The sequence below is a fragment of the Oratosquilla oratoria genome, chromosome 21 (assembly GCF_046742065.1).
Source record: "Oratosquilla oratoria isolate Oo_2021 chromosome 21, ASM4674206v1, whole genome shotgun sequence".
Lineage (NCBI taxonomy): Eukaryota > Metazoa > Arthropoda > Malacostraca > Stomatopoda > Squillidae > Oratosquilla > Oratosquilla oratoria.
The window spans coordinates 48,968,386-48,995,502 of record NC_134797.1 but is presented as its reverse complement, the minus strand read 5'-3'; the positions used below and the strand labels follow the sequence as shown (position 1 = coordinate 48,995,502).

Genomic DNA, 27,117 nt, shown 5'->3' with positions numbered 1-27,117 from the left:
TGAAATGGGATTGGAACATCAACTAAAAGATCCACAGGTCTAGCCAGTAATTTTTTGGTAGGTTTTTGGATGCTGCTGCAAAGTACAATTATAGGGGACCCTGATCCTACACTAGATATCCCTGAGAATGGAATTGTGTTCTTTTATCCCTATGCCTCAGTGTATCATACATACATATATATACATATACCAAGGGCTTTTTCCTCCTTACAAGGGAGGTAGCCAAATTCCACTCCCACCCACTTCATCCCCACCTACTCCACTCCCATTCACCACCCCTCACTCCCTCCCTCTTTTCTTGGCTCCTCCTATATGATTAGTCATCCCTGCATCTCGCCCATTGCCCTAGATCAGAAGCAATGCAGCAAGACAAGAAGCAATGCAGCAAGACACAACATATCCACAGCAAGGCCATCATTGAATCAGTGACTGCCCCTTCTCCATCCCCTCATACAAAAAAAAGAGAAGATGGGGAGAAATCCCTTCAGGCTGTGTCAAAATATTATTACACATAACTACTCCCTAACCCCCCCATACCCCACCCACTCCCTTCCATGCATCACAGCATCAGCCATACACAACCATTCTCCATTCACCCCTATCTTCTGTCTTCTCCCTTCCTTCCTCAACAGATATCTCCCTCTTTCTCATTGCCCCTTTTACCACATCCATTCACATCATCCTTGATCGCCCCCTCCCATTCACTCTATCCACCTCTGCCTTCCATACTTCTTTTACTAATTTTTCTTTACTCATTCTTTCCATGTGTCCAAACCATCCCAATACTCTTTCATCAACCCTATCTCCCAACTCCTTTTCACCTCCTCATTTGTCACTCTATCCAGCTTAATAACCCCTACCATATTTCTCAGACATTTAATTTTAAATACATTTAAGCTCTTCCATATAGTGCTGTCAGGACAATCACCCCTTCATACAATCTCCTCTTAGCATCCATTCCCAGATGTCTATTTCTCATTATACTTTTTAATCCCCAAGGCATTTACTTGCTTCTCTCAATCTACATTCTCCCTCCACCTCCACTCCTCCTTTTCTTACCACATGCACTCCCAAGTATCTAAAGCTAACCACTTCCACCAGCCACTTTCCTTTAATACTCACTTCCAAGTCAATGCATCATACATACCCATTTATAATACTGTAGTAAAGAAAGAAACCAATTTCTCTCATACATTCCTCTCAGAGATCATCCACTACAGATGTATTCATGTCTACCTAACCATAACATACAGGAAATGAGACTTGCTCATGATGTCCTATATCTTTTTCCCTATTGACCAAACTTGGCATGATATTAAACTCCAGTTTTAGATTGGATTATGGCTTCTTTAAGGCTATTCCATGAGTTGATGCATCTAGAAGAAGATTTTTCTTTATATTCTTCAAGCATGTAGTCTTTTTCACTTTGTTTTCATGAGCTGACCTCATGATGCCCTACTTCCCCAAACCAAGAAATCTTCTGTCAATTCTATCCACTCCTTTCATTAACCTCAACACTGCAAAAATGTCATCTCTCTTCTTTCTTTCAGTGAAGGCAAATTCAATGGTTATGATCTCTCCTTGTATGGTTTATTTACTAGGCTGGAGATTAACTCGGTTGCTTCTCCTCAAATTCTACCTTAGTTACAGGCCTGATTTTATATGGAGGTCACAGGTATGCAAGATCCTTCAGTTCTGAGATGAAAGAATCATTTTCCTCTCACCCATTTTCAAAACCCATCAACACCCTCACCTCCATCTGGAGGTGCAGTCCCAAGGGGCTGACACTCAGTCTCTAGATTGGGCCCAACATCTTGTATAAACTTTATCTTTATTCCTTACACCTTTTCATATAAGATAGCTGTCAATCTGTGATGCAGTAACAGCTCCCCCCTCCTACTACTACAAGCTGATGACACAGAAAGTCCCACATTAATAGAAGAGAGATAGTAGTCAGTTTCTCAAAGAAATATCTATAGGAGGGATCAAAAACCACTGCTATTGCATTTCCCTCTCTAGGCTTAGTTTGGTATATTGATAGTAGTTGCCAGCCAAGACAGGACCATAAAAGACTCACTAATATATCATAGAGATACATTCCCATCAATGTGATGTTCTCTATTTCTACATAAATGGAAGCAGACCTAGAGTCTTGAACAGGAACTTGAATTCAATGTAAATGAATTAAGATCACAAACATATTGGTTTCAGATTGTCTTTCATTGTGTATATATAGGAGTGAGTGTAGTATGAAAACACTATGGGGATAATGGATTGAGTAAATTCTTACTGACCTATAGTACAGGTGTAGTGAGTGTAGTAGGGAAACTCACTACTGAACACAGCCATAACAGTGCAATACTTGTTCTTATTTGTCTTGGGAAGATACAGAACACCTCATTCTACACTGCCCTACTCTCAGTCTATCCAGACAACAAAACTTCAGTCATTCATGGGCCCATCTGGTGCCATGGCCAGTTACCTGCGGATTGTGGGTCTCCTACAAGAGAGACTTGGGGCTACAGATTGACTGATTATATCTACCTAATTGTAATATACAGGAAAGGAGCTAAACTCATGAGCTTCCGTCTTTTTTTTTTGTCCAATTATCATATATCACCCCCTTCATTGACCTGAATACCATAATCATGTCACCTCTTTTTCTTCTTTCTTTTAATGATGTAATGATAATGATAACAGGTTCAATGTGTCTACTTTTTCCTCACATGTGTATGAGTGTGTACATGCATATGTGAGCATATACAGGTTTACCTAATTGTATTTAAAAATAGGTATCTGCACAAGGTGGTCATCCAAGATATATGAGAAAGAATCATTTTCCTGTTGCCCATCTTCAAAACCTATCAACATTCTAACCTCTAAGTAGTCCCAAGAGATTTTGGTATAGTCTCTGGACTTGGCCCAAAATTTCTTAAAATTCAACTGTATTTTCTTCACCTTTTCACATAAGGCAAACTCAAAAGCAGCAACTGTTCTCTTCCTACCAATACAAATCAATAACATAAAATAAATTTTCCAAACTGTTACAACATATAAATCAGTCTAGTTTCTTCCCTGAAAGATCAATGAGAAGACCTGAGGACCATTACTATCCACTGTGATGCTGCAGGTTTCCAGTAAGTTAAACTTGAAGCAATAATAATTCCTATGAACTTATCTCATTGTAGTTCACATGAAAAAAGCTACATTCATGGATACTTGTCTTCTTGTCTCCATCTGTTGAACTTGGTTTCAATTTTTTTGTTTTTTTTACCATTTACTTTTTTACATTATTCCAAAAGTTGATGCCTTTGTATGAAAAGGTATGTTCTTTCAAATACTTCAGGTTCCTTGTTTTTTCACAACTCCTTGTTGTGTGTACTTTTGTGTGTATCTGTCCATATGTTAGACTATGTGTGGTATGATAAGTGAAGGAGTGGTGGATAAAAGTGAAAAAAAAATGCAGAAATGGGAATAGTGATGAGGAGTCTGAGCAGGGCAAACTATAGCATGATGACTAATATTAAATAGGATAAAACCAATACCTATTCATACAGTTTCCCTATAACATAACAGGAATCATAGCAGCTACTACATGTCTCCAAATGCAAACATGGAAGAAAGAGGGAAAAATAAATAAAATATAAAAAAGGGAAAAAAAAAATAATAATAATAAATAAATAAAAATAATGCATTCCTTTGAAACTACTGAAGTGTGGAAGAACAAGCGCAAATAGTATGAGACATATCACCTTTGTTTTATCAAATCATTCCCAAATAACTTTAAAGATTTATATCGCATCCGAAAAACAATTTTTTTTTCAGTGTTGCATTACCATTACTTTACCACCTCAGTGTTTTCAATAATTGAACTAATTTTCTGTAACTTTCATACCACTGTTGTCATGAGCCATTTCTCATATTTTATCTATCTCCACAGAAACGTTTTTTGTTTTCCAGGATGCAAACGATGTGTACATGATTTCGTTTGCACTTCCTGAGTAGCCTTCCATCTGGCAATGTTCATACTTTTAATTTACTCTCAACTTATATTTCTCTCATAACATCTGTATCATTAAACCACATAAGATTCATAGAGAACATAGCACTTACTGATCTAAATGAATGTATGATGCGCATGAAAAAGTACTATAGCTGTAGCTGTATAGTTAGTTTAGCATCTACTAACTGTACTAGTGAGCAGGGATGTTGGCAGATGAGTTGGGTTAGACAGAGCAGACGACTTTGACAACTCCAGCATTAGTGGGGGCAAGAGTGGATGGTGGCAGCAGGAAGCGTACATGGTGATTGCAAGTCTTCAGCCGGGCCGCGGTGGTGATGGTGGTGGTGGAGGGGGTGAGGAGGTGAGGAGGGAAGTCTATAATTCATTTCTTCGGACATGTAGAGAACGTAGAGGAGGAGCAGTCGGTCAGAAGTGGCAGGTTTGGAGGAGGAGGAGGAGGTCTAAATGGAGGCAGAGATGAAGTAGTAAGAGGAGGAGGCGCAAGTTTAGTTGGTGATGATGATGATGATGGATGAATTGAAAACCGGAGATGTGGATTCGAAAACATGTTGGTGGTTGAAGAGCTTCTACGAAATCAGCACAAGCGTATGAGTGGCTACACAGCAGAGAAGGGAGGGCGTGATGAAGCGTTTGCAGAAACTGTTGTGGAAGTAGCAAGATGATAGTTGTAACTGTTGAACAGCAGCAGTAGTAGTAGAAGTAGGTAGTAGTAGTAGTAGCAGCAGCAGTGCCATCAACAGTTGGTGAGAGGAGGCAGTTGTTGGGCAGGAGCTTATGGTTTGACAATGAAAAACAGAGCCCATAATCAGCCAGCACCAATTTGCACAATGCCATGTCTTCTACTACTAACGCTATCACCACTCCTATAGCTCACACATGCAGAGTCTTCGTAGAACCTGTGTGTGCTTGTTCCTTCTTGCTACTGGTGTAGATGTTTCCGCCATATTCCTCATACACTAGGAAATGATCCTCGCGACCTCCTCCACTTTTGCCAGCTCGAGGGAGAGTTAAGGACTCGCCCCTTGACCCTCCTCCTCCTGCTCCTCCTCCTCCACCGCCCCCTCCAAATCCATAGCCCATGCCCATGCCGCCCATGTTGCTGGTGGCCGGGGCGAAGGAGTCCCGGGGTTTCCATATCGGGGAACCTGCTGACGGGGTAGGGAGGGCCCAGGCATTAGCTTCAGTCTACAAATGTGGTGAGTCAGTCAGTAGTAGGGTTTTAGTACTAGTTTGTGCTGGTGGCCTTAGCAGCCACCAACACCTGAGTGTTAGTAGTGGTGCTTGAGTTATTAGTGAATTACTGCAATCAACTGCTTTCCCATACATTACAAACCCGCCAATGTCAAGTTTTAGAATCTGTAGACTTCGACTATGGCCTGGCGAGACTCACCCAAGCTTTTAGCTGGCTGGTAGAGGGAGGGCTGGTTCGATGCCTGGATCAGCTTGGCCTGGGATCCCGTGGACCCCGTGGACAGGGTGGAGGTGGTTGAGAGAGAGAGGTGATTGGGAGTTCGACCTAAAGTGGCCTGCTTCTTGTCAACGACCTCCTCCTCACCTTCAGACCTCGTCCCAAACTCTGTGCCCGCATCACTTCGGGTGGAGTCGCTCAGTTCGTCTGCAATATGGTGAAGTCTGTCGGTTAATAATGGAGAAAGTCGTGCACACAGGACTCGGCATGGTATCGATTGTCCTTCGTGAAAATTCAGCCAACAACAGACATATCAAGATGGCAAAACACAGCGATGTGTAGTAGCGACCAGTGAGAGGAAAGAACATATCTTCTAGTGAAGCTTAAATCTAAAACATGTATTCTTAAAGCTACTATGCATCATCTGGAATGCAGATCATATGTTCCCTTCTCCATCGACTTTTGCTGATCATTATTTGCTCACTTGTTTCTTTAATCCTTCATTTCTTCACTCTCCAGAAGCCACCAACTTTTCCTTGTCTTCATGACCATCATCATTGTTATTATAGTCATTGTCATTATCTACTGTAATCCTTGTCTGTCCAACCGTCGTTGTTGTCATCATCTCATCATCATCATCATGATCATCATCATCATCATCATCACGGCCAGCCTTACCAACTTAGCATCGCACCGTCCAGTCTGTACTACTAACCATTTCTGCATCTTCGAACTCACCTATCCCATCAGACAGAGTTTTGCTGCGCGTACGGAAGCCCTGGTCATGAGAAGGTAATAAGGAGGAAGTCATGTTGCTACCTCCTCCACCTCCTCCTACATCCACTATCATACTACTGCCATGGTGATGGAGGTGATGGTGTGTCTCGGGTACGTTGTCATAACTCTCTAAGTTGTCATAGTCGATGTTTCCCGCTGAATGGCGCTGGAGTGTGGCTGACTGCCCACGACTACTGTTTCAGGAATAAAAATAAATAAATAAATCAATAAAAAAAACAAAGAAAGAACAAAATAAAATAAAATAAAATAAAAATATCAAAAGGATGGTGGGGACACATTAAATATATATTATAAAACATATTTTGACAGTAACTGCATGAAAAAGAAGTATGGAAAATAGATGAAAAACAAACACTTTTAAAAACAACCTTGAACAATGGTTGTGGTCCTATGGTTGAGAGCAACCTTACAAAGATCATACATAGGAAGTGATCACAGGATTCACACACCTTGGAGTTTTTTTCTTGGCATTGGTAGACCGAGCTGGTTGGAGGGTGTTGGTATTTACTTTAGATGAAGAAATAGGCTTATTGGCTGGAATGCTCATATTCCGGACACTCTCTCTGATGATCTGCCGGATTGTTTTTAGGAAGGCATTTCTAAACTCACTAGTGCTGTAAATAAACAATAATAAATAATCAGTATAAACATGTATACATATATGCATATAGAAATAACTTTTCCCACTTGTCTGGGGGTTGGTGAATCAAGCATGACTTGATTCTATGCAGGAGTGTACACAGTTGTTACAATGGAAATATATGCATTTGCAACACAAACAAGCATTACACACTGTATTTGTCTACTTTTCCATTTGAGGTGACAGACAATAAAAAGTCAAAGGATCCAATAAGAATTACAAAGGTGGAGCATGCCGACAGGAGACCTTTTGGTTCATATCTAGGTTGGATGCGAAACAAATTATAATAATAATAATTTAATAAATAAAAACTATAATAATGTAAATAACAAATACAATAAATAAATAATAAACAAACAGGTAAATAGTAAATAATAACAAATTGACATATAACTAATAATAAATGAGAATCAAACAGACAAATGATAAAACAAAAACAAATAATATGAAATAAATTATAATCACTATAGCATCTTGCTTAGGTGTTCATCTAAATGATTTTTAAAGCTTCGAACTGAACTACATTGCACTACCTGTGCAGGAAGTTTATTCTATTCATTAACTACACGGTTGGCGAAGTTGTTTCTACCCACTTTCAAATTAAATCTATTTCCGGACAGTTTGAGACCATTGTTTCTTGTCTGATTTTCATTCGATGTGAAAATTTTGTCACTTTTGATGTTGTCAATTTCCTTTAGAATTTTAAAGACCTGTATAAAGTCACCTCTGAGTCTACCCTTTTTTAGGGAAAACAGATTCATATGTTTTAGTCGATTTTCGTATGATTTATTTTTGATATTTGGAATTAGTTTTGTGGCTCGCCATTGTACTTTTTCCAGTCTGTCATTGTCTTTAATGAGATTCAGTGACCATACGGAAACAGCATATTCCAAATGTGGACAAACTAACAATTTATATTACTGGTGGCTTGTTAATGAGTGATGGACTTTTGAAGTCAAAAGATCACGCAATCTGTCCTAGAATCTTATTTGCTTTCTCAGAGGCTGAAATACACTGCTTGGATGATTTGAGATCGTTACTGATAATTATGTCGAGATCTTTTTCACTATTCACTTTTGTTAACGAATTTCCAAATAACTTGTAATCGTACTCACTGTTATTTTTACCTATGTGCATTACCTTACATTTACTTGTGTTAAATTTTATTAGCCACTTTTCAGACCATTGCTGTAATTTATCTAAATCTTCTTGAATATTTAATTGGTTTAAGTGATCATTTGCCATTCCACACAGTATGATCATTTGCCATTCCGCACAGTGCATGTATGATTAGTACATTCCCTTTGCTACCATTCACCCACTCTGCTATGCTTGCTAAGTTGTTGCTCTTGGAGAGAGTGCTTATGTATTGGTACATAACTGTTTCTATGTCACTACCTAGAAGTAGGAAGAGGGGTGCTGCCAAGGGCTGTCAAATCTCCTTATATTTACAGTTGAGGGAAATATAGCCGAGTTGATAAAGAGAGACCTTGGGACACATTCAAAGACCAAGAGTCAGCCCTACTGTGCCTTCAAATGGAAGTGAGCATGTTGATGGTGTCTGAAGATGGGTGGCAGGGAGAGAACCGATGTCCCTCTTACAAGATCACCTTATACAGATTCCCACTGTTGGTCCCTTCTTTCAATGATGGCATGTCCAATGTTTTTGGTCTTGTTATATTTGCGAAGGCCCTATCTGGGGTATTGGCTAGATGTTATTATGCAGGAAAATTTGTGCAGTAACATGCAGCCAATACATTAGGGGCTAGAGCCACACATTATTTCGTCTATGTTAGGGGAAATATCTACTTATAGAGGACTGATACTACTTTACTGTACTGAGACTGTGCCCCCTCTTAATACTGTCTTGTAACACTTCCTTGAGTATATATTTACATTTTTGCCTCTCCCCTGTGGAAGGGGGAAGAAAGAATACTGACACCAAGTTGTTGTTGTTGTTCCCTAAACTGTCTGTCCGAGCAGTCCCATCTCCCCAAGGAATGCCACGACCGAAATGGGGTTTTTCCCACAAATCCTTTATGGAGTGTATGTTGTGCTGTTTGTGTGCATGATTGTATATAATGCAGTCTTCCATGATGGGTTGAATAGTATGAGGTGAAGTGTTACATTCTGGGCATTTGTCCACAATGTGGTCATCCAGTCTCTTCTGGTATCTTAGAAGGGCTGGGTGGTGGCCACATTGCAGTCTGGCCAGGTGGACTCTGTGGGAGGTTTTGCAGATATATGGGATTGGGGGACAGCTGTGAAGGGCAGCCAAGAGTTTTTGCAAGAGTAGTACAGCCTGTGTTACTTTTGAAAATGGAGAGAGCAAATGGTTTGAGGTAAAGGTGGGACTGTATCAGGGATGTATCATATCACCATGGCTCTTTATGTGTACATGGGTGGAGTGGTGTAGGAGGTAAATGCAAAAGTATTTGGCAGGGGACTGGAGATGGTTAAAGAAAACAGAGAAAAATGGGAGGTGAACCAGTTGTTCTTTGCTGATGACACTGTGCTTGAACAAGGGTCAAAGGGGATATTAAAGGATTTAGTGATGGAGTTTGGAAAGATATGTGATAGGAAAAAGTTGAAGGTAAAATGAAAGGACAGAGAATGGGGATCGCCGATTATATGAAGTGGCTTTGCTGTGGATGTGCTGTGTCTTGCTACATTACTTCTTACCCAGGGCAGTGGGCAGGATACAGGGATGCCCCATCATCCATGAGGAGCTAAGATGAAACAGAGGAAAGGGTGTTGGATGGGAAAGGAATGGAAGTGAAATGGGTGGGAGTAAGGACATGCCTTTTGACTTGGCTATCTCCTTTATATGGGGGAAAAAATCACTTGGTTTACATAAATTATTTGTGAGGCTAGGAAGCAATCTGGCTGATGATCTTTGTGCTCTCTCAATCTTGTTTATATCCTTCACTTTATGAGGAGGATCTAGCAGTATTGTATATTGTAATCAAAAGCAGATCAGGCATTCCATAATTTTTTTTTTTTCATCATTTTGTCCATGAAGTGAAAATCTATTTCTATATTTGTCAATAGTCTGTATGTTTCACTCATCATTTTGTTGATATGATTGTCAGCTATCTTTTGCTTTTGTAATTGAGTAATTTCCCAATGAAGAATTAATTGAACTTTCTGAGTTTTTACCAAATGCCAGTACTTTACATTTCATTTTAGGCATTTAAGTTAATTTTCCATGACTGCCTCCAAGCATATATACATAATCTAGACATTGTAACAATTTGCAGTCTCCTTCATCTTTTATTCTCTCCCTACGATTTTTGCATTATGTATAAACATGTTTCTGTAGCTTGTACTTTTTGTCAAGTCATTTATATATATATAAAGAAGGTGCCTGAACCAATCCTTATCCCCTTGAATATGATGATGCCTTTGTAGGCATCATGAGGTGCGAGTGAATATATGAAGATATCAGCACTGGCTTCCTAATTATATTTATTTTGTAATTGTAGCTGCATGATCTTCTTGTTCTGTGAATAGGCTTGATCCCTTTTTCAGTGGTTACATTCTAGGTAAGAGAACATGTATAACAGCTGTAACTTTATATTTTATAATGCACATATTGTGATGCATCATCGTACGTCAGGCAGTTAATGTGTGTGCGAATATTTGACTCGTACTGAAAATGTTAAGGAACTCCACTGGTCACTGTCTCCATCCTGATACCTTGCTCTTCATCTACATTTTCATACACCAGTTTCTCAATGTATTTATCTAATTGTAATATACAAGGTTGAATTTATGGTCAGTGAGTCCTGTCTCTATATTACCATTGATCAAATTTTGCTTTAAATTCTTTAATGTTGTCCACCTGAATTATTTCTTCTTATTCCAAAAATCATGCATATATATGGAAAACTGTGCTTCCTTATATTCTCTTGAGTAGTTTGACTTCTTTGGTTTTTGCTATGTCCTCTAGATGTTTTCTCATACCAAATAACAGATCTTGTAAAAAAAATTCCATTCCTTCTCTATTCTAAAAATAATTAATATTTCGGCTCTTTCCCTTCACTTTTCTAATGTAGGCAGTCCCAGTTTTTCTAAGCTCTCCTTGTCTGTCTTATCAATCAGGCTAGAAATCATTCTAGTTCAACCCTTTGCATTGTATTTTTCTTGTATCATTCTTTATATATGGTGACCATACCACCACTGAATATTCCAGTCTGGAACAGATCAAATTCTAAATAAAATTTTCATCATATCCTCATCCATATAATAAAATGCAACTCTTATATCCATTAACAATTTACATATTTCTCACATTATTTCATTTATACATTGTATATTTTCAGTGACAGATCATCCCTTATTAAGACTCTCAGATCCTTCTCCTTCACTTTTGAGAATAATTCATCTCCCATTATATTGTTCCATAATGTTTTTTTTTTCTTGCTTTGGCCCATTTCCAAGATTTAGCATTTCTTTGTATCCAACTTCATCTTCCACTCCTAATTCCATTCATAAGCTTTATCTAAACCCTCCTGCATCAATTTACAATCCTCATACACAGTGTCATGTATTTACCTAGTTGTATTATACGGGAAGGGAGCTATGCTCGTGGTGACCCATCTTTGTATCTTTCAGCATCAAATTTTTTCTTAAAATCTTGAATAGTGTTTGCACACTGTTTCTTTATCTAAATTATTCCAGGTATCCAGGTCTCTGTGTGGGAGGCTATTTTTTTTTCAGATCTCTTCTATAATTATCCTTTTTTAATTTCTTTTCGTGTCCTCTTGTTTTTCCATTGTCCCATTTTAGTAAATCATTCCTATCTAGGATTTCCATTCCTTTCATGATTCTATAGTCAGCAGATCTCCTCTTTCTCTTCTTTGTTCCAGAGTTGGTAATTCCAATTTGGACAATCTCTGTTCGTATGTTAATTTGGAAAGAATTGGTGCCAATTTTGTCATTGCTCTTTATATTCTTTCTAATTTCTTTATATTCTTTTTAGTACTGGGTGTCCATAGTATTGCTGTGTACTCCAGTTTTGGTCTTATTAGTGTAATTAATATTTTTTCAATCATTTCCTCAACCTAGTAGTCAAATGCCACTTTCATTGATGTCATGTGAGGTGTTATGTGTCGTGTATGTATCATTTAATGTGCATGTATGATATGTCTTCTATTCCATGATATACTTAAAAGGAAATTCAATTCCATGTTTATGATTCAGTGATGCAGCCTGAAGAGATTTCTCCTCGTCTCCTCCATTTCTGAACGAGGGTTTGGAGAGGTGGGGTTGCCAATTTAATGAAGCAGGCTTGCTATGGATGTGCTGTGTTTTGCAACAATGCTTCTGACCCAGGGCAGTGGGCAAAATGCAGGAGGAGCCAAGATAAGAGGGAGGGATAGGGTGGACAGAGTGGAGTATATGGGGATGGAATGGGTAGAAGTGGATTTTATGCCTTTGTTTTTTGGCTACCTCCCTTGTAAGGGGGAAAAATCCTTTGGTATATGTATGTACATAAGACTCTGTAAAATAAAAACTATAATAAGAAATGTAGGGATATAGAAAAATTGAAATAAGAAGAAATGGCGTGAAGCCGTAGCACTACCTGAGGAGCACAAAGTGAAGGGACACAACTCTTTGTACCAACACCAGGTCAAGGGTTACACAGATGAGAAATGGCATATAGAAGTAGTGCCATGATACTTGCAAATGTATAACCGAGTGGGAAATAGATAAGTAGCTAATGAAAAATTGTACACCTTCCTCATACATAATAAAAAGTGAAGTGAATGTGTGAAGACAGGCAAATAAGAATACAGACTAGACTTATGCATATAGAAATTTGTGGCATCTATGTCAGTGATACCTGTGAGTGCCAGGTATTCAGAGGGTTGCTCACCATTTTCTCTCTCATAAGCCCTAACTCTCAACCTGTTAATTATGCAAATGTAAGTAAAAGTTATTTTTTCATATTTCACATTTGTTTCATCCCAGGTGAAAAAGGAAACATCCAAAATTAAGGGAAAATTAGGCACAACCTAGCATGAATTAATAAGATTGTTCAAGTCTAGGCCAGATCATGACAGTTAATAGAAAATACACCAGGTTTGTGATAACAGTCTATCCCTCTCATGCAGCACATCAACTTTTTTAAAATAGAAACACAGCAGGTGGGTTACACAAGACTCTCCTTCTCTAAGTCCAAATTGATTGTCAGCTAATATTCCTTTCACCTCTAAATGTTTCATCCATTTTTTTTCATACATTTTGGCTATCATGCTGGTATCAAGTTTACAGATTTCCAATCCAATGGCACCTTCCCCTATCATTGAACATGTTATCAAATTATGTACTCTGCCTACTAATTGTTCTCTACACTCTTTCAATATCCAGGTAGAGATCCTATCAGTTCCTAAACCTTTCTCACTTCTAGTTTTTTAGCAATTCAAACAGTTCTCTTATTTCCATTGTTATATTGTTTATAGCATCTACATTTTCTTCATCCTTTACTCCCTCAAACTCCTTGTTCATATAGAATAGTGACTCATTATTTCAGCTTGCAATCTTGCATCTTCATATAAAACTTGAACTTCTATCTTGAATATTCTTTCCTTATGTTTCAAATTATGGAAAGCAGAGGTGGATGGAGTGAACTTAAGGGGGATGACCAAGGATGAGATGGATGGATGGGATGAAAGGGCCTTTGAGCAAGAGGGAAATGTCTGTTGAGTAGGGAAGGGAGAAGTTAGGGGAGAGGTGCTAGTGGAGAATGGATATGTATGGGTTTATGGTACAGCCTAGAGGGCTTTCTCCCCTTTGTCATGTATGTGTCATGTACATGTATGTACATGTACATGTCCATATACAGTACATGTACATGTACTGTATATGTCATGTTTGCAATGATATACTTCAAATGGATTATTATCACAAGAAAGACATGAAATTAGTTAGGATATAGTAGAAATACAGTAAAATAAGGTTGTTAGTTGCAGGTATACCCAAAGACAAAGGTGCAGACCCTGTGGCATCACCCTAGGACACAAAGTGAAGGGATGCATGAATATCTGTGGTGATGCCAGATCAAAAGGTCACAAACAAAAATGGCACCTGGTGGCACCTAGAAGTAGTGCTAGTATAAATTAATCTGTTTACCTGAATGAGAAATAGATAAGTAGCTGATAAATATTTGTATGCTTTCTTCATACAAAATAAAAGTGAAGTGAATGTGTGAGGACAGGCAAGTTGGAAAAATATATGTTATATGTGTAGAAATTTATGGCATCTATACCCAACAGTATCTTAAGTGCCCTATATTTATAGGGTTGTGGACCATTCAAACTCTCTTGTGCCCTTGCTATCACTCTGTTATACTCTGTAGATGTAAGTAAAAGAATATATATTTCATACTTTGTCTTTGCTTCTCCCTGGTGAAATGGGAATATTCTAAAAATGGGTAAATAAATCACACAAAGAGGATTGATATAATTGTGCAAATCTTGGCCAGATTGGAAAAAAAAAAAAAAAAAAAAAAAAAAAAAAAAAAAAAAAAAACCAGGTCAGTTTGGAAAAAGCAAAAACAGAATTTAAAAAAATTACAAAATTGCTGAAGAAGAAATCAAAGTGCACTTGGAAAGGGACCTTGGAGTAATAATCAGCAAAGACATGACACCGGATAGATATATAAAGAAAATAGTTGGTGAAATCTACAACCTATTAAGGTCAATGAAAGTGGCTTTTGACTACTTGGATGAAGAAATTATTAAAAAAATATTAGTCACATTGATTAGACCAAAACTGGGATATGCAGTGACACTATGGACACCCAGTACTAAAAAGAATATATGGAAACTAGAAAGAACACAGAGAGCAACAACAAAGTTGGCACCAGCTCTTTCCAAATTAACATACAAAGATTATCGAAATTGGAACTACCAACACTAGAGCAGAGAAGAGAAAGAGGTGATCTGCTGACTATATTTAGAATCATGAAAGGAATGGAAATCCTTGACAGAAAAGATTTACTAAAAAATGACAATGGAAAAACAAGAGGTCATGAAAAGAAACTCAAAAAGGATAACTATAGAAGAGGAGAGAAAAAGAATAGCTTCCCACACAGAGTGTTGGATATATGGAATAACTTAGATAAAGAAACAGTGTGTGCAAATACTATTCAAGATTTTAAGAAAAAACTTGATGCTGAAAGATACAAAGACGGGTCACCATGAGCATAACTCCCTTCCCGTATAATACAACTAGGTACAACTAGCTAAATATAGACTGTGGCCCTACTGTCTGGGATTTTCCTTGCTTCACTGTGTGAAATAACTGAGTGTGTGCAAAATATTAAAATACAAGGGAGATAGGCCAAACTTTGTATATTAAATTCAAAAAGATATAAAAAATAGTGCATCGAGTGAAATAGATCATGATCAATCAGGAACAAAGCATGTTTGCCAAAAGTATTGTTGTTGTTTACATATTACAGTAAAATACAATAATGCATTGGTCAATCAATATATACAATATCAATAGACTTTGAGGGGTTTCCACAGGTAAGAGAAAGAAATCCTGAAATAGGAGAAAGTAGAAATGAAAATAGGATAGGTGAGGAAATTAGAAATGAAAGAATATGATGTAGTGAAGTTGATCTTTGGCTAGAAACAGAGAGGCTATTGAAAGGCAAGCTGAAAACATTGAAAACCCATCAAATTTATAATTGTTGCACCAAACAACTCAAATGAGCCTAGAAAGGGAAAGACTCATAGCACATGAGCATTGGTCACTCAGGTGTGTAGGGAAATCAATGTAAGGGATATCATTATAAAGGCCCAAAAGCTTGCCCCCACCTTTGATGAAAGGGAACCCGAGATGTTCAGTTCAACTTTTGAGGGCCCAGCAAATCAAATGAAGTAGGAAAGAGATATTTGGTCAGCAATACTAAAACCAAATCTACCCACTATGGATTTAAGTGTGTACTCTGTATCTGAGAAAGGTATGCATGATTATGACAAAATCAAAGATGAAGTATTAAAAATATATGAGATTACCCCAGAGCATTTTAGAAATTCAGAGAGGCTAGGAGGGATATTAGATGCAGATATATGGTGAAGATCATGAAGATAAGGAGTAATTTGGACAAATGGTTACATGTGGAAAATATAGTAACAGCTGAGAGGATAAAAAAGATGTTCATGATTAAACAATTCCTTTACACATTAAATAACGAGGCTAGGCTACATGTGACCACAAAGAAATGTGAGACATTGATGCAGGTGGCAAGTTTTGCAGAAAATTTCACATTAAGGACAAATTAACCTAGAAAGAGAAATATGAGAGACACTGAAGGGTAACAGCAGAGGCGCATTTGTGATACCAAGTCAGAAATATGAGAGACCACAAGTAGGAGATAGTTGGAGGAGACCAATTCAGTGCTTTAACTGTGGTAAATTTGGGCACAGACCTCAGGATTGTTATGCTAGGCCAAATGGACAGATGTATAGGCAGAAAATGGGATATAAGCAAACCAGGCAAATGTGTGTAGAAAGTAGGAGTAAAACAGATCAAAATAGCAGATGTTATACCTGTAGGAAATACGGTCATAGGATGGTAAATTGCCCACAATTGAAATGGAAGCAAGGGAGACACACATGATTGGAGGTAAGGGAAAGACCAGAGTATGACAAAAGAGAAAGATGTAGTGGAAGACAAAGATGATAGCAACTGCTGTGTAGGTGAAGATAGGTTAGGCAAGGTAGAAGATACAGAAGTAGGTCGAGAGTTGTTGCCATATGTAAAAAATGCTAGGATAAGAGTGGAAGGAAGTGAGAGGAAATATACAGTCACACCTTTGCGAGACACAGACATCTCACACCAATTTGAGGCCAAATGTAATACCAGGATTGGAAGATAGGCATATAGGTCAGTTTACCATGGCCATGGGATTAGTAGGAGGAATGACAACATTAGCACCCATAGTTAAGGTATTACTTGAAATAGATGGCAGAACAGTGACTGCTGAAGTTGGAATAGCAGAATCACCAGTAAACAGGATTGATGTCCTTGGGAATGATATAGGTGAGATAGTCCAGGTGAGACTAAAGGCAGTAAATTACCCTAAGACTACAAATAAACAATGACAAATCCAACATGAAGGATCCAGTGGCAATCATCACCAGATCCCAGACCAAGAAAGCCCAAGAGGAAGACGAGATGAGAGAAGATGACATAAGGCTACTGTTTCAAAATGTCACAAATGATGAAGACTTGACTCCAAAAGAATCCCAGGATGGAACTGTCAATAGTGAGAAGTGGAGAACTATTGCCTGTTTCCAATTCTTTGCATATTTTGGTATTGAAATTCATTTTCCATTCTTGACTCTGTGTGAATATGATGCCTATATTTTTTTGCAACAGCCTTGCCTACAGTCCTCATTTTTCATTCCTGTCATGATCTTTGTATCATTTGCATTCCTAGGTGCATTCCAATTTAATTTGGCTGTGGTTAGCACTCCCAAACTATCAAAGCAATATAGGTGCTGGTATAGTATGTGGCCTAACTTTTGGATGTGGCCTACAAAATTTTTCTATTAGATTTTTATTTCTTAAGATTTAATAGCACTAACCACAGCCAAACTAAAGCAGAATGCATCTAGGAATGCAAACAGCTCTGATTCGTGCACATGTTGGAATAGCTTGTTGTACTTTCCATCATGTTATTAACATGGAAAAGGAATATCATAGGTGCTAGCACTGAATTTTGTGGAACCCCACAGGTCACTGCTCTCCGTCCTGGCATTTTATCCTTTACTTCTGTCCTCATGTACAATTCCTTAACAAATATTTCATCCATGTGTATTTACCTTACCTAGTTTTACCTAGTATTTACCTAGTTGTATTTTATGGGATGAGAGCTATGCTTGTAGTGACCCCTTTTTGTATCTTTCCGCATCCAGTTTATTCTTAAAATCATGTATAGTTTTGGCATTCACTGTTTCTCTGATCAATTTGTCCCAGACATCAATCACTCTATGTGGGAAGTTATTCTTTTTCAGGTCTCTAAGTGTCCTTCTTTAGTTTCTTTTCATGTCCTCTTGTTTCTCTTATGTCCCACTTTAATAAGTCATCTCTATTGAGGATTTCCATCCCTTTCATAATTCTGTAAATGGTCAATAAATCACCTCTTTCTCTTCTCTGTTCCAGTGTTGACAGATGTAGTTTCTCCAATCTTTGTTCATATGTCAGATTTGCCAGTGTATGTGCCATTTTTGTCGCTGCTCTTTGGATTTTTTCTAATTTTCTTATGTTCTTCTTTATGTTGGGTACCCACAATGTTGTGGCATATTCTAGTTTAGGTCTTATCAGCTGTATTATGCGGGAAGAGAGCTAAGTTCATGGTGACCCGTCTTTGTATCTTTCAGCATCAAGTTTTTTCTTAAAATCTTGAATAGTGTTGCCACGTGCTGTTTCTTTATCTAAATTATTCCAGGTATCCAGCACTCTGTCTGGGAAGCTATTTTTTTCAGATCTCTTCTATAGTTATCCTTTTTGAATTTCTTTTCATGTCCTCTTGTTTTTCCATTGTCCCATTTTAGTAAATCATTCCTATCAAGGACTTCCATTCCTTTCATGATTCTATAGTCAGTAGATCTCCTCTTTTTCTTCTCTGCTCCAGTGTTGGTAATTCCAATTTAATTTGGATAATCTTTGTTCATATGTTAATTTGGAAAGAGCTGGTGCCAACTTTGTCATTGCTTTTTGTATTCTTTTTAATTTCTTTATATTCTTTTTAGTACTGGGTGTCCATAGTGTTGCTGCATACTCCAGTTTTAGTCTTATTAGTGTAACTAATATTTTTTTTAATCATTTCCTCATCCAAGTAGTGAAATGCCACTTTCACTGACCTTAATAGGTTGAAGGTTTCTCCAACTATATTATTGATATGTTTGTCCGGTGTCATGTCTTTGCTGATTACTCCAAGGCCTCTTTCCGAGTTCACTTTTTTGACTTCTTCACCAATTTTATAATTTTTTTATATTCTATCTTTACTTTTTCCAAACTCCATTATACTACATTTCTTTATATTTAAGTTCACTTCCCACTTTTGAGTCCATTTCCAGATTTTGTCCAGATCTAACTGTAATGTGTGTGTGTTTTTATTTACCTAGCTGTATCTTACAGGAAGGGGAGCTATGCTCATGGTGTCCCATCTTTGTATCTTGCAGTGTCTAGTTTGCTCTTAAATTTGTGTATAGTTTTTGCACACACTATTGTTTTGTCTGATTTGTTCCAGAGATCCAACACTGTGTGGAAAACTGTTATTTCATTTCAGGTCTCTTCTATAGCTGTCCTTTTTGAGTTTCCTCTATGTCCCCTTGTATTTCTCTTATCCCAATTTAGTAAGTCCTCTCTATCAAGGACTTCCATGCCTTTCATGATTCTGTAGATGGTCAGCAGGTCACCTCTTTCTCTTCTTTGTTCCAGAGTCGGTAAATTCAGTTTTGACAATCTCTCCTCATATGACAGGTTTGAAAGTGTTGGGGCCATCTTCGTAGTTGCTCTCTGGATTCTTTCAATCTTCTTTATATTCTTTTTGGTACTGGGTGACCATAGTGTTGCAGCATACTCCAGTCTAGGCCTTATCAATGTGACTTTTTTTTACCATTTCTTCATCCAAATAGGTAAAGGCCACCTTTATTGATCTTAGCAAGTTGTAGGATTCTCCAACAATTTTGTTTATCTGTTTATCAGGGGACATGTCATTTGTGATGATTACTCCCAGGTCTTTTTCAGATTCCACTTTCTTTACTTCCTTCATTCTGATTTTATATTGTCCTGATATTCTTTTTTTCTTCTGAATTTCATTATGCTACATTTCTTGATGTTGAAGACTACTTCTGACTCCATTTCCAAATCTTGTTCAGGTCTCTCTGCAGTGATTCACAATAAATTTCAGTATTCACTCTTCTCAGCAATTTAGTGTTGTCTGCAAAGAAACTCATATAATATTCCACATCTTCATCCATATCATTCAAATATATAGCAAACATTATTGAAGCCAATACTGATCCCTGTGGAACTTCACTAATCCCCTCTTCCCAAGATGAACTCTTTTGTCTGAGGACTACCCTCATTTTCCTTCTATGCAAAAAATCCTCCATCCAGTTTAGTAGTTTACCTTGTATCCCTCCTATGTTTTCCATTTTTTTTAATAACTTTTTATGTGGCACTTTGTCGAAGGTTTTTTTGTAAGTCCTGGAGAGCACAATTAGCCCATCCATCCCTTTCTTGTATTATATCTATTAATCTTGAGTAGAAAGAGATTAAATTTGTAGCATATGATCTTCCTGTCTGAATCCAAATTGTCTCAAATTTATTATATTGTTTTCTTCCAGGTGTTTTATCCATCTGTCCTTAATAACTTTTTCACAAATTTTGGCTACAGTGCTTGTAAGGGAAACTGGTCTGTAATTTGTTGGGTTTTCTTTGTTTCCTCCTTTTTTTTATTGGGACAATATTAGCATTTTCCAGTCATTTGGTATATTTCCTTCTTTGAATAAGTAACTTATGTTATGTATTTTGTCTATTAATTCTTCTCTACATTCTTTTAGTATCCAATTTGCTATTCTGTCTGGGGTGTGTGATTCCCTGACATCAAGGTTCATAATTAGATCCATTATTTTTGTATTATTTTTATCTCCTTCATGGGGGAATCACACTTTGTTCCCTTCATCCCAATGCTGTGCTTTTTCTCTTGTGAAAACTGACTTGAAGTGATTGTTTATGACTTCAGCCATTTCTAAATCTTCTTTGTACTCTATAGTTCCATGATGTAGCTTTACCATTTCCTGTTCATTTTTAAATTTACCATTCACATATCTATGGAATAGCTTGGGCTAATCTTTACAGTTTCTATGATGTCTTTTTCGTAATTTCTTTTTCTTCTCTGCCCACTTTTACATATTTATTTATTTGATGTATATTTGCCACTTACCAGCTTTTTTATCTTTTCCAAGCTTTGTCTCTTCTATCTTTTGCCTCACTGCATCTTCTGTTGAACCAGCACTTATTATATAGCGTTTCCTGTTTCTGTCTTGGTACGTATTTATCCACTCCTTCATTATAAATTTCTATCAAAATCATCCATTTCTCTTCCACTTGTGTCTCTTCATTGTAGAATTTTTCCCAATTTGCATTTTGAAAGAATTTCTTAAGTTTCCCAAAGTCCGTTTTGTTGTACATCAGTCTTCCTTTTCTGTATTTCTATTTCTCTATAATTCCTCCTTTAGTTCAAATTCTATTAATATGTGATCATTCTTCCCAAATGGTGTCTTGTATTCAATTTTATCCACAATTTCAGGTTCTGTTGTAAATAATAAGTCTAGTCTTGATGGTTCTTCATTACTTCTATATCTGGTATTTTTTACCCATTGTGGCATTGTATGTTCTATAGTCATGTGTGTGTGCATTTATTTACCTAGTTGTATCTTATGGGAAGGGGAGCTATGCTCGTGGTGTCCCATTTTTGTGCCTTGCAGTGTCTAGTTTGCTCTTATATTCGTGTATAGTTTTTGCACACACTATTGTTTTATCCAGTTTGTTCTAGGTATCCACCACTCTGTGGGGAAAACTTTTTTTTCAGGTCTCTTCTACAACTATCTTTTTTTAGTTTCTTTTCATGTCCCCTTGTATTTCTCTTATCCCAATTTAGTCATTCCTCTCTATCAAGGACTTCTGTGCCTTTCATGATTCTATAAATGGTCAGCAGGTTGCCTCTTTCTCTTCTTTGTTCCACAGTCGGTAATTTCAGTTTAGCCAGTCTTTCCTCATATGACAGGTTTGGGAGTGTTGGAGCCATTTTCATGGTTGTTCTTTGGATTTGTTCAATTTTCTTTATATTCTTTTTGGTACTGGGTGACTATAGTGTAGCAGCATTCTAGTCTAGGCCTTATTAGTGTGACTAGTATTTACCTAGTTGTATCTTACAGGAAGGGGAGCTACACTCATGGTGTCCCATCTTTGTATCTTGCAGTGTCTCTTTTGCTCTTATATTCATGTAAAGTTTTTGCACACTATTATTTTATTCAGTTTGTTCCAGACATCCACCACTCTGTGTGGAAAGCTGTTTTTTTTAGGTCTCTTCTATAACTGTCCTTTTTGAGTTTCTTTTCATGTCCCCTTGTAGTTCTCTTCTCCCAATTTGTAAGTCTTCTCTATCAAGGACTTCTATCCCTTTCATAATTCTGTATATGGTATCAGGCCTCCTCTTTCTCTTCTTTGTTCAAGGGTAGGCAGTTCGAGTTTGTCCAATCTTTGTTCATATGTCAAATTGGAGAGTGTTGGTGCCATCTTTGCCGTTGCTCTTTGAATTCTTTCTTATTTCTTTATGTTCTTTTTAGTACTAGGTGTCCATAGTGTTGCAGCATACTCCAATTTTGGTTTTATCAATGTGTGTGTGCGTGTGTATTTACCTAGTTGTATTATATGGGAAGGGGAGCTATGCTTGTGGTGACCCATCTTTGTATCTTGCAACATCTAGTTTGTTCTTAAATTCTTGTATGGTGTTTGCACACACTATTGTTTCATCCAATTTGTTCCAGACATCCACCACTCTGTGTGGAAAACTTTTTTCAGATCTCTTCTATAGCTATTCTTTTTGAGCTTCTTTTCATGTCCCCTTGTTTTTCTTTTATCCCACATTAATAAGTCTTTTCTGTCAAGGACTTCCATGCCTTTCATGATTCTGTAAATGGCCAATAGATTGCCTCTTTCTCTTCTATGTTCCAGGGTTGGTTGTTTAGACAATCTTTGCTTGTATGTCAATTTTGAAAGTGTTGGGGCCATCTTTGTCATTGCTCTTTGGATTCTTTCTATTTTCTTTATATTCTTTTTTTGTACTGGGTGTCCACAGTGTTGCTACATACTCCAATTTTGGTCTTATCAGTGTAACTAGTATTTTCTTTATCATTACCTCATCCAAGTAATTAAAAGCCACCTTTATTGATCTTAGTAAATTGTAGGTTTCTCCGACTATTTTGTTTACATGCTTGTCTGGGGACATGTCTTTGGTGATGATTACTTCTAGGTCCTTTTCGGAACTTTTTTTACTTCCTTTGCACTGATTTTATTTTGTCCTAATATTCTTTTTTTACTTTTTCCAAATTCCATTATACTACATTTCTTAATGTTGATGTCCACTTCACACTTTTGACTCCATTTCCAGACCTTGTCCAGATCTCTTTGTAGCAATTCACAATCTTTTTCCGTATTTACTTTCTTTAGTAGTTTTGTGTCATCTGTAAAGAAGTTCATGTAACATTCTACACCTTCAGCCATGTCATTTACATACATAGTAAACATTATCTGAGCACTACTCTCATTTTCTCCCATGCAAGAAATCTTCCATCTATTTTAAATGTTTTCTGTGTATACCTTCTTTTGTTTCCAGTTTTTAAATAATTTTTTTGTGTGATACTTTATCAAACACCTTTTGTAAGTCCAGGAAAGCACAGTCTGGCCATCTGTCCTTTCCTTGCATTATATCTATTAACCTTCAATAGAAACAGATCAAATTTGTGGCACATGATCTTCCCTGTCTGTATTTACCTAGTTGTATTATATGGGAAGGGGAGCTATGCTTGTGGTGACCCATCTTTATATCTTGCAACATCTAGTTTGTTCTTAAATTCTTGTATGGTGTTTGCACACACTATTGTTTCATCCAATTTGTTCCAGACATCCACCACTCTGTGTGGAAAACTTTTTTTTTTTTTTTTAGATCTCTTCTATAAATATCCTTTTTGAGTTTCTTTTCATGTCCCCTTGTTTTTCTTTTATCCCACTTTAATAAGTCTTCTCTGTCAAGGACTTCCATGCCTTTCATGATTTTGTAAATGGCCAATAGATCGCCTCTTTCTCTTCTTTGTTCCAGGGTTGGTAGAAAAATGCAAAGATGAACCAAAGCTGTTTTACAGGTTCATAAATGGTAAATTGAGACACAAGAAAGAAATCACCAACTTAATAGATGGTGATATCTTTCAAGAGGCCTCAGAACAGGCAGAAATATTGAAGGTTTCCATTTGATCTTTGCAAAAGAGTGCAACTTTTTGGAGAAAAGTGAGGGGTGTAAAAAACTAGGTTTAGCAGATATAAATGTAGAAGTGAGGGAAGTGCTTAATCTCCTGGGATCACTGGATGTGACGAAAGCTTCAGGACCTAACGGGATCTCAAACTGGATACTTAAAGAATGTAGGGAACAACTAGCAGACAAGATCCACAGTCTTATTACATGTTCATTGAAAGAAGGCATTGTGCCACTTGATTGGAAAAGGGCAAATGTGGTGCCAATTCACAAAGGTGGAAACAAGGAAACACCACTAAATTATTGTCCAGTATCACTAACCAGCACTAAAGTGAAATTATGTGAAAGGACTGTGAAAGATCTATGGACCAAATATCTTGAAAAGATTAACATTCTGATAGACAGTTAGTTTGGCTTCAGATCTGGAAGGATATGTGTGTCAAACCTTTTAAACTTTTATTCAAGAATGATTGATGTGCTGCAAAAGAGAGAGAGGTGGGTGGACTATGTGTACCTAGACCTAGAGAAGGCATTTGATAAAGTACTTCACAGTTGAATCATGTGGAAATTGGAGCATGTTGGAAGACTGAGAGACTATTAGAATAGATTAAAGACTTTTTGAAGGAAAGATACATGAGGAGAGTAGTAAAGGAAAAAATGTTAAGCTGGAGAGCAGTAACAAGCAGAGCATCACAAGGTTCAAAACTTGCACCAATAGTAATTCTTGTCTATGTTAATGACATGATGAAAGGAACAACAAGCTATGCCAACATGTTTGCAGATAATGCAAAAATCATGAGAAGAGTGAAAAATGAGGAGGATGGTAGAATTTGCAAAAAGATCTAGAACCTATTTTTGCATGGAGCCAAGAATGAGAAATTTAGTTCAATACCAAAAAATGCAAAGTACTGGAAATGGACAATAGCACCAAAAGGCCATCCTTAAACTATTCCTTTGGAAGCAAACACATTACAAAAGCAAAAGAGAGGAAAGATTTGGGGGTGTTGATAAAAGACAATCTGTCACCTGACACACATATCAGCAGGATTGTGGGAGAGACATATGGACTACTGCAGAAGATTAGTGGCGTTTCATTACATGGATGAAGAGATGATGAAAAAACTCATCAAAACCCTGATACATCCAAGACAGGAATATGTCTCAGTAGTATGGTCCCCACAGAGAGTCAAGGATATAAGCAAGATTGAGAGAATACAAAGGGCAACAACCAAACTGGTCCCCAGCCTGGCTGATAAACCATATGAGGAAAGACTAAAGGTATTGGGTCTTCCAACCTTGAAAGATTGAAGAGAAAAAGGTGACATGATTACAGTGTTCAGGTCACTAAAGGAGATAGGTTGCACTGATAGAAGAGGTCTCCTGAATAAAGATGGAAGGGCTTTAAGAGGTCATGGTAGTAAATTAAGAAAGACCACATGTCAAAAGGATGTGAAGAAATACAGTTTTCCATATAGATGTATAAATATGTGGAATAGCTTAGAACAGTGATTCTTAACCAGGGGGGCACGCCCCCCTAGGGGGGCGTGGATAATTTCCAGGGGGGGCGCGAGCTTTCAGGTGAAAAGTATAAGTTTTTCCAGTTAGTGATTACTTTTACAACAGCATGGGCCAGTACTATAAGCATAAGCATATGAATTATTACAGAATTCTTTCTTACTAATGAACCGTTAGAGTGAGACCCGTTTAGGCAGAGCGTTTCTTCCGAGGTTGAATCGTACGATGACGTCATGATAAGACGGAAGCTGATTGGCTAGTAAATTCTCGCGCGATGCTATCAATGTGTGGGACGGTGGGACTGAGACAATTGCATTTCACCAGTCGTTGTGTGATTATTGCTTATTGTTGTGTTGGCCTCATTTGTTCTACATATTTACATAGATACAAAACATCAAGTATTTTGCAATGAGTGCTAAGAAACGGAAGTACATTGAAGATTACATTCGATTTGGATTTGTCTCTCTCCAAAGGGGTGACACCGAGGTTCCACAGTGTGTGATATGTTACAAGACTGAGCAATGATGGAATGCAGCCTTCACGCCTGGAACGCCACTTGAGGACATCACATCCTGCTTTAGTTGACAAGCCGAAGGCATTCTTTGAAACTAAAAAAGACACCTTGAAGCGAGCTAAACTGGACGACAGTGGGTCATTTCGGCAGCAATCTTCAAAGGTTGTTGAGGCTTCCTATGAGATCACTATGTTGATTGCAAAGAGCAAGAAAAGTCATAACATTGGAGTCTCTCTCATAAAACCAAGTATATTATGTGCAGCAGAACTCGTTTTGGGGAAAGATAGTGCAAATAAGCTTTCCCAGATTTCTCTGTCAAATGATACAGTCAAGAAAAGGATAGATGAATTATCTCAAGATATCAAAGTTCAGACTCTCGACCAAGTAAGAGCCTCCCCTGTTTTTGCCATCCAGTGTGATGAAACGACTGATGTCGTTCAGTGTTCTCAGCTTCTGATGTATGCTCGTTTTGTATCAGGCAATAATATAAAGGGAAATTATATTCTGTCACCCGATGGAAAGTTTCACAACAGCAGAAGCTATTTTTGATGTTATATCAGATTTTTTCCAGGAAAATCAGCTTTCTTGGGAGTCGCTGGTAGGAGTGTGTACTGATGGAGCACCAGCCATGCGTGATTTACAGTCTGGGTTTGTCACAAAGGTGAAAGAAAGAAATCCTTCCGTAATGAGTACACACTGCATACTTCATCGGGAAGCATTAGCATCCAGAACTTTGCCTGTTGAAATGATGGACGTCTTGAATGTGGCTATCAAGATTGTCAATTTTGTCAAAGCTGGAGCCTTGAACAGTCGTCTTTTTAAACTGCTGTGTAAGGATATGGAATCCGAACATGAAGCCTTGCTTTTTCACACGAACGTGCGATGGTTGTCAAAAGGAAATATGCTTGGAAGGCTTTATGAGTTACGAGAAGAAGTAGAAATATTTCTAGATTCACAGCAGAAAGTAGACCTTTGACAAATTTCAGTCTGAAGGCTTTCATGCAACCTTAGCCTACCTGGTGGATATTTATGAGGTATTGAATGCTGTGAACCTCAAACTACAAGAAAAAAACATCAATATCCTCGTGCACCATGACACCATTCGTACCTTCATGGCCAAACTCGATCTTTGGAAATGTCGAGTTCTACAGGGAAA

At 37.6% G+C, this 27,117-nt stretch overlaps 1 protein-coding gene across 8 annotated transcripts in view; it reads right to left on the bottom strand.

The window, feature by feature from the left end:
• The window catches only part of sif (guanine nucleotide exchange factor still life), a 544,491-nt gene that overhangs the window by 84,801 nt on the left and 432,573 nt on the right, over positions 1–27,117 (bottom strand). For 6 of the 8 annotated variants that reach the window (XM_076204845.1, XM_076204849.1, XM_076204850.1 and 3 more), the window contains 3 exons: positions 6,680–6,844; positions 6,171–6,403; positions 5,415–5,639 (listed from right to left, as the gene is read on the bottom strand). In XM_076204845.1, the coding sequence (XP_076060960.1) occupies positions 5,415–5,639; positions 6,171–6,403; positions 6,680–6,844 (623 nt within the window). Of the gene's footprint in view, positions 1–373; positions 5,170–5,414; positions 5,640–6,170; positions 6,404–6,679; positions 6,845–27,117 lie in introns of those variants that run through there. The other 2 variants (XM_076204851.1, XM_076204847.1) reach the window with 2 other exon arrangements.